At 46.1% G+C, this 8,692-nt stretch overlaps 1 protein-coding gene across 1 annotated transcript in view; it reads left to right on the top strand.

The window, feature by feature from the left end:
* CACNG6 (calcium voltage-gated channel auxiliary subunit gamma 6) overlaps positions 1-8,161 on the top strand; it is an 18,239-nt gene extending 10,078 nt beyond the window's left edge. Inside the window, exon 4 of the mRNA XM_049621526.1 lies at positions 7,222-8,161. Within this exon, the coding sequence (XP_049477483.1) occupies positions 7,222-7,460 (239 nt within the window). The 3' untranslated portion in view covers positions 7,461-8,161. The remainder of the gene's footprint in view (positions 1-7,221) is intronic.
* The last annotated feature ends 531 nt before the right edge of the window (positions 8,162-8,692 follow it).

The following is an 8,692-nucleotide window of genomic DNA, read 5'->3' as shown; positions in this document are numbered from 1 at the left end:
CCGTCCGTCCATCTGTCCATCCATCCATTCATCCCATCTATCCATCCGTCCATCCATCCATCCATTGATTCATTAATTTCCTCCCATTCCTTTCTTCCTTTTCCATTCTCCTTTCTCTTTTATCTGTTTTCCCTCTATTCATCCATCCAATCATTCAACAAGTATTTTTTTTTTTTATCCAGTAGGTGCTCAATGCTGTGCTTGATACCACTGGGGATAGAATGATGAATAATATTAAGATGATCCCTGTTTTTGTAGAATTTATAGCATGGTAGGAATTTGGTTATTGAACTCATACTCATGTTATTCCAGGGGGTGCCATGAAAGTGAGGATATAAAAGTGTTTTATGGAAGTCTCAGGCATGAAATTTTTCTGCAAACTGTACAAGCAAGTGAGAGTGAGGGGGTGGATTTGATGCTGTAAGTATTTTGGCTATATTTGGTATCAGGCCCTGGACAGATTGAATTTTCAAGATCTCCTTAAATAAAGGGACATGTTCAGATTATATTGTTTCTCTCCATGAAATATATACATCAGGCATTGTTCATGTTTTAGAGATATAAGACAGACAAGTTTCCTGCTCTCATGGATTTATGATAGCGAGGGAGATAGCCATGGGACAAATAGACAATACTAATATAAATTAATATATGCTAATAATTACCAGCTGTGATAAGTGCTACAAATGAAAATGAAAGAGTGTGGAGGAAAATCTGTAACAGGGAGATCTGATATAGACTTGAGTGGCAGTGCTTAAGGAGGGCTTCTCAGAAGTGCAATAGCAGTGATAGTAATAGTAATAGTAATAGTAATAGTAATAGTAATAGTAATAGTAATAGCAATAGCAGTAAATAGCAATAGTAATGGTAATAAAGAGTAATCGTAATAGTAATAAATAGTAATAGCGATAGTAATAAATAGTAATGGTAATGAATAGTAATAGTAATAGTAATAAATAGTAATAGTAATGGTGATAGTAATAAAGAGTAATAGTAATAAATAGTAATGGTGATAGTAATAAATAGTAATAGTAATAAATAGTAATAGTAATAGTAATAAGTAGTAATAGTAATAGTGATAGTAATAAATAGTAATAGTGATAGTAATAAATAGTAATAGTAATAAAGAGCAATAGTAATAGTGATAGTAATAAATAGTAATAGTAATAAATAGTAATAGTAATAGTAATAAATAGCAATAGTAATAAATAGTAATAGTGATAGTAATAAATAGTAATAGTAATAGTAATAGTAATAAATAGTAATAGTAATAAATAGTAATAGTGATAGTAATAGCAATAGTAGGGATGTGTAAGGCAGTACTCAGAGAAGGGTAAGCAGAAAATTATTCCAAGCAGCATAAAGGTCTCCAGATTTGAAAGAATTTGGTGCATTTGTAGACTGAGAGAGGGGCGCCTGGGTGGCTCAGTCGGTTGAGTGACTGACTCTTGGTTTCAGCTCAGGTCATGATCCCAGAGTTGTGGGATCAAGCCCCGCATCTGGCTCCGTGCCAAGCATGGAGCCTGTTTTGGATTCACTCTCTTCTCTCTCAGCCCCTCCCCCGCTCTCTCTCTCTACAATAAAACATACAGACTGAAAGACGTTGCACTCCCCACTATTTTAGGGTGGGAAGAGCTGGGGAGATGAGCACAAACAAGGAGACAGGGGCCAGATCACGTAGGCCCTTCTAGGTCATACAAGGCATGTCAGGCTTGGTCGGGGAGGAAGTACAGAGACATGTCTAAGAGAAGAAGCTATGGACTAGACCTGGCTTTAATCAAACCTGAGCTCCACCTCTCCAGGCTTTAATCTTCCCCTCTGTAAAGTGGGGATAATAATACGTACCTCATGAGGTCTAGTGGGAAGAGATGAGATGAGAGAGTGTTTGGTTAGATTCTTTTCACAAAGCCAAGGCTAAGAGTCTACTGACTACAGCCCATGGCCAAATCCTACCTGCCCTTTGCTTTGGGGTTAGTCGTAGTTTTAAACCATAAATCCTATTGTGGTTCCTACCTGATTCAAATCAGGTTCACAATCAATTACTACCACGAGAATAATGTGGCTCCCAGGTCTTATGTGGCCTGGCTCCTGGCTCCGTGGGACTTCGTCTCTTACCACCTGCTCCCTCTGTCCTGGTTTCATTGGCTTCTTTGCTGTTCCTCAGACACTTCAATCTCATCTCCCCCTCAGAGCATTTTGCACTGCTATCCCCTCAGCCTCCACTAGATCATCCCATGTCTCATCCCTTCCTGTCATTTAAGTCTCTGATCTGGTTGACCACTTAGGAGGCCCATTGCCTGCCGTGTCCCTACCTTGCCCCCTTTTCTTCTCTCATGGAATCGATCACTCCCTGAAATTACATACCTGTGTGTGTATTCCATTGCTCAGGCTGCCATAACAAAGTACCACAACCCTGGGAGGGTTAAAGAACAGAAATGTGTTGTCTCATGGATCTGGAGGCTGGAGGTCTGAGACCCAGACATGGGCAGAGTCAGTCTCCTCCGAGGCCTCTCCTTGGCTTGTAGACGGCTGTCTTCTCCCCGTGTCCTCAATCTGTGTGTCTGTGTTCTCCTCTTCTTGTGGGGACACCACCATATTGCCCTCCATATTGGATTAAGGCCCTAGTGGCCTCATGTCTGTTTAATTATTACTTTAAAGACTCTGCCTTCGGGGCGCCTGGGTGGCAGTTGGTTAAATGTCCGACAACTCTTGGTTTTGGCTCAGGTTGTGATCTCACAGTTCCTGAGTTAGAGCCCCCTGCATCTGTGAATTTGGGAGCCTGCTTGGGATTCTCTGTCTCCTGTTCTCTCTGCCCCTCCCCCCTCACACTCTCTCTCAAAACAAAAAAATAAACTTAAAAAAAATTCTATCTTCAAATATAGTCACATTTCAAGAAACTAGGGGGTCAGGACTCCAACAGCTGAACTTTTGGAGGCACAATTCAGTCCACAGCAATACATTTGCCCTATTATTGTCTAATTCTCCTTCTGGGATGGAGCTCCAAGAGGACAAGGCCTTTGTTAGTCTTTTTTTTTTTTTTTATATTTACCTATTTTTGAAAGACAGAAACAGAGTGTGAGTGGGGGAGGGGCAGAGAGAGAGGGAGACACAGAATCTGAAGCAGGCTCCAGGCTCTGAGCTGTCAGCACAGAGCCCGACAGGAGGCTTGAACTCACAGACTGCGAGATCCTGACCTGAGCCGAAGTCAGACGCTCAACTGACTGAGCCACCCAGGTACCCCTGTTAGCCTTGTTTATATATTTTATAATGGGGGCTCAATTAAGATGTGTTGAATGAATCAATGAGGCATGAATTTGCAGAGGAATCAAGGGGACTGGAGAGTGTCTTGTCTGAATATTCTTCCACCTCTGGGTCCTCAAGCTGAGCTGCGTGGGGCCAAGGAGGCCTCAGAGGGGAGCTACTGACCCACAGATCACAGACGCCTGGCTACGTTCTCCAGGACCCCGATTAAAAACCATGGGGGGAACGAAGTACCAGGGAGTGGGGTGGGGGAAGAAGAGTCCGGGGTCTGAGAGAGGGGGTAGCTAGGACCCATGACTCATGGGCTATCAGATGGTCCTACAAGATCTGACCCCTGCCCACCTCTGCACGTCTATTCCCCACCACTCTCCCCTCCCCACTGTCTTTTCTCCAGCCACACTGACCTCTCTCTCCCCCAGACACACTGTACTCATTCAACCACCGGGCCTTTGCACAAGCCATTCCTTCCTCTTGCACCGGCCATCACTTAGTTTTGTGCTTGCTCCAGAACCTGGCTTCTGTTCATCCTCCAAGTCTTAGCTCAAATGGCTTTTCCTGGTGACATCATCTCAAAGTCTGTGCTCTGCTCCTGGATGTCACTCGCCTTCCCATCACCCTGTTCTATCTTTCCCGGCACACATCACTCTCTGAAATTATCTCGTCTTCTCATGTGTTTACTTTGGACGTTACAACCTGGCAGCCTGTAGCCAGCGATGACCCATAAATGGACTTTGGCGGGCAGGGCATAACGTTTCTCTGAACCAATGTTTCAAGGTTGGGCAAATTCCCATAAAAAATAGTAATCATTTAAAAAATTCCAGCTAATCTTAAAAACTCAGAAGATCTGGCAATTTAAGTCCCCATTTCTGAAGGGTTGCAGTTGGCTGAAGCTGAGTTTTGGACTCTTTGTCTCCCCCCACCCCCACCAGCCACTGCACTCACCTGCTTTGTTGACTCCTGCTTTCTCATTGCCTCCTGCAGACATTTGAGTTTTGCAAGCCTTGGTTTATTTGTTTACCGCCTGTCCCCTCCATCTAAAATACAAACTCCATGAGGTTAGGGTCTCTGTCTTGTACTTTCTTCTTTTCTTGTTGTTTGTTGTTGTTGTTGTTTTTAATTTACATCCAAGTTAGCATATAGTGCAACAATGATTTCTGGAGTAGATTCCTTAATGCCCCTTACCCACTTAGCCATCTCCCCTCACACACCCCCTCCAGTAACCCTCTGTTCTCTATATTTAAGAGTCTCTTATGTTTTGTCCCCCTCCCTGTTTTTATATTATTTTTGTTTCACTTCCTTTATGTTCCTCTGTTCTGTGTCTTAAAGTCCTCATATGAGTGAAGCCATATGATATTTGTCTTTCTTTGACTAATTTCGCTTAGCATAATACCCTCCAGTTCCATCCACATAGTTGCAAATGGCAAGATTTCATTCTTTTTGATTATCCATTCATCCATCGATGGACATTTGGGCTCTTTCCATACTTTGGCTATTGTTGATAGTGCTGCTGTCAACATTGGGATTCATGTGTCCCTTCAAAACAGCACACCTATATCCTGTGGATAAATGCCTAGTAGTGCAATTGATGGGCCGTAGGGTAGTTCTATTTTTAATTTTTTGAGGAACCTCCATACTGTTTTCCAGAGTGGCTGCACCAGTTTGCATTCCCACCAGCAGTGCAAAAGGGACTTTCTCTCTCTGCATCCTCGCCAACATCTGTCGTTGCCTGAGTTGTTAATGTTAGCCATTCTGACAGGTACAAGGTGGTATCTCATTGTGGTTTTGATCTGTATTTCCCTGATGATGAGTGACGTTGAGCGTTTTTTCATGTGTCGGTTAGCCATCTGGATGTCTTCTTTGGAGAAGTGTCTATTCATGTCTTTTGCCCATTTCTTCCCTGGATTATTTGTTTTTTGGGTGTGGAGTTTGATAAGTTCTCTATAGATTTTGGATACTAACCCTTTATCTAATATGTCATTTGCAAATATCTTCTCCCATTCTGTCGGTTGCCTTTCAGTTTTGCTGGTTGTTTCCTTCGCTGTGCAGAAGCTTTTTATTTTGACGAGGTCCCAGTAGTTCCTCTTTGCTTTTGTTTCCCTTGCGTCCAGACACGTGTTGAGTAAGAAGTTGCTGTGGCCATGATCAAAGAGGTTTTGGCCTGCTTTCTCCTTGAGGATGTTGATGGCTTCCTGTCTTACATTTAGGTCTTTCATCCATTTTGAATTTGTTTTTGTGTATGGTGTAAGAAAGTGGTCCAGCTTCGTTCTTCTGCATGTCGCTGTCCAGTTTTCCCAGCACCACTTGCTGAAGAGACTGTCTCTATTCCATTGGATATTCTTTCCTGCTTTGTCAAAGATTAGTTGGCCATACGTTTGTGGGTCCATTTCTGGGTTCTCTATTCTGTTTCATTGATCTGAGAGTCTGTTTTTGTGTCATGTTTTTTTTTTTTAAATCAAATTTCATTGCAACTTAACTTGACTGCCTTTCCTTTTGTTTTGTGATTCATCATCTTTATTGGGGTATGGTTGATGAGCTTTATTGGGGTATGAATGGTGAGTAGAAATTGTAGATCTTTAAGGTGTACAACTTGGGGTTTTGATATACATGCACGTCATGAAGTGATCACCACAGTTAAACTAGTTAACAACATGCATCACCTCACGTGGCCACCTTGGTGTGTGTGGTGAGAAAACCGAGGCTCTCATCTTGTAACATGTGTGATACAGTATTGCTAACTATAGTCACCCTGCTGCACATGAAATCCCCACCACTCTTTGTTGTCTTGCGTAATTGAGTTCTGTACCTTTGCCCCACATCTTCCCCTTTCCCCTCCCCCGCCAGCCCTTGGCAACCACCTTCTGTTCTGTGCTTCCATGGTGAGTTCAACTATTCCAGATTTTACTATCGCTCTTTCCAAAAGCCTTACTTTTTTAAAAGTAAACTCCATGTCCAACATGAGGCTTGAAATCATGACCCAGAGGTCAAGAGTCGCATTCTCTACCCACCAAACCAGCCAGGTGCCCCTTTTATTTTTTCAAACAATTTCTTTAATGTAGTCTTTAATTGATTTTCATGTTTTTGATTTTGGACTTTGATTTTTTTTTTTTTTGAGAGAGAGAGAGTGAGCAGGAGTGAGGGGCGGAGAGAGAGAGAATCTTAAGCAGGCTCTACACTCAGCTTGGAGCCTGACACAGGGCTCGATCCCACGACGCTGGAATCATGACCTGAGCTGAAATCAAGAGTTGGATGCTCAACCAATTAAGCCACCCAGGCACCCCTGCTTTTTCCTTTTTAAAATTTTTTTAATGTTTATTTTTGAGAGAGAGAGAGACAGAGTGTGAGCAGGGAAAGGGCAGAGAGAGAGAGAGAGAGAGAGAGAGAGAGACAGAATCTGAAGCAGCTCCAGGCTCCGAGCCATCAGCACAGAGCCGGACACGGGGCTCGAACCCATGAACCGTGAGATCATGACCTGAGCCCAAGTCAGCCGCCCGACCGAGCCACCTAGGCGCCCCCACATTTTTCTTTTTTAAAGCGCTAAAACACACATAAGATAAAATTTACCATTTCAACTGTTTTGTGCTCAGTTCTGTGGCACTAAGCACATTCACCATCCATCTCCAGAGCCTTTTCACTTTCGTGTTTCCCCAAGCACAACTCTGTCCCCATCAAACAGCAGCCCCCACCCCCCATCCCGTTCCCCCAGCCCCTCAGCTTCTGGTGACCACTACTCTCCCTTCTGCCTCTGTCTGTGTTGTGTTCCTTCTTTATCTCCAGCTTCCAGACTCGTGCTATAGGGTTGGTGTTTAGTAAGTAGCTGTTGAAGGAATTAGGTGGGGTGGTGCTGAGGGCCCCCCAGGTTTCCTGTTTGAACGAGCATGAGATGGGGTGTGCTGGGGAGACGCTCAGACCCAGGTCGGGGTCCCCGGGGGCCTGAGTGCCATGCCTGTCCTCTCCCCACAGGCCTGCTGCTCCTGGTCAGCCTGGAGGTGTTCCGGCATTCTGTCCAAGCCCTGCTGCAAAGAGTCAGCCCTGAGCCTCCCCCAGCCCCAGCCCTGGCCTACGAATACTCCTGGTCCCTGGGCTGTGGGATGGGGGCCAGCCTGGTCCTCCTGCTGGCCAGTGGCTGCTTCCTCCTGCTCACCTTGCCTCCGGGGCCCTGGGGCTCACTCTGCCCCAAGCTGGGGCACAGGGCCACCTAGAGCCAGCACTGTGCCTTCTCTAACTCCTTCCTTTTCTTCTTCTTATCCCTCAAAGTCTCTCCCCTTGTCCTGGAGAAACTGTGTTCTGCCTGCTGTGGGGCACACGTTGTTTGCACAAACCTCCCTCTCCTGCCTCATGTTTTCCCTCTGTGAATATGTTCTTCTCGGTGGCCGAATTGGGATGCATGGGGTACGATGGAGAGAGGGCTTTTACAAACGAGGGTCCCCAGGGAAGGCTTGCAGGGGGACCTGATGGGGTAACGGGGGAGTAGGGTGGGAGGGATGAGGTCAGGGGGTCTTAGGACGGACTTGGACCGATTCATTTCCCAGATCTGGATGTATTCACTTGTGGGAGAGGCATCTTCCAACTAATTTGAACCTTGGGGAAACAGGGGAGGGGGAGGGGAAATCGCTGGGTCTGGCCTCGCTGTGGTCTGGTTTGGGATTAAAGGTTTGGAAATTTAAGAGCTTTGATTTGGAGTCTGTTTGGATATGGTTGTGTGTTCCGGGGTGGCGAAGAGTGACCCCTTGTGCTCTCCAGAAACCTACTTAGCAGCCCCGAAGTCATATGTCAACAAACCCACAGAGTGACCAGAAAACTCAGCAGCTTAGAGCACACACATCGTGGGTTGAACTGCATCCCACCCAGACGCCTCTGCTGGGATCCCGACCCCCAGGATCTCAGGGTCTGTACAGAGGTACCCAGGTGAAAGCAAGGTCATCAGGGTGGACTCTCCTCCAGTATGACTGGAGTCCTTGTAAGGAGGGGAGGACGCAGACAGGCGCCGAGGGAAGAAACAGAGGCCCTCAGCTGCCTGTGAACCGAGGAGAGAGCCGGGAACAGATTCTCCCTCACGGTCCTCAGAAGGAGACAACCCCGAGACTCCCTGACCCTGGACTCCCTGCCTCCAGAACCCGGAGACAGTACACAGTGTCCTTCAGGCCACCGGTCTGGTCTGTGGTGCTTTGTTAGGGCAGCCCCAGCGGGCTGGACAGATTCTAGTGCCTGGAAACGGTGTGACACACGGGGCTCTGGGACGGGGCCAGGGACAGGCAGGGGGCTTTGGAGGTGCCTGACAGAAGAGCCGCCCTGGGCTCCAGGAGACGGTTGGTGGGGACATGCATCCCCAGGGCTCAGAAGGAGGCAGGGAGAGTTGTAGGGACAGTGGCTGTGTTCTCAGGGAACGCTGTCATCACTGTGCACTAGAAAGCTGGTAGGAACCAGAACAGCA

This window comes from Panthera uncia, assembly GCF_023721935.1.
Source record: "Panthera uncia isolate 11264 chromosome E2 unlocalized genomic scaffold, Puncia_PCG_1.0 HiC_scaffold_19, whole genome shotgun sequence".
Classification (NCBI taxonomy): Eukaryota; Metazoa; Chordata; class Mammalia; order Carnivora; family Felidae; genus Panthera; species Panthera uncia.
This window is presented reverse-complemented; position numbering and strand designations above follow the sequence as displayed.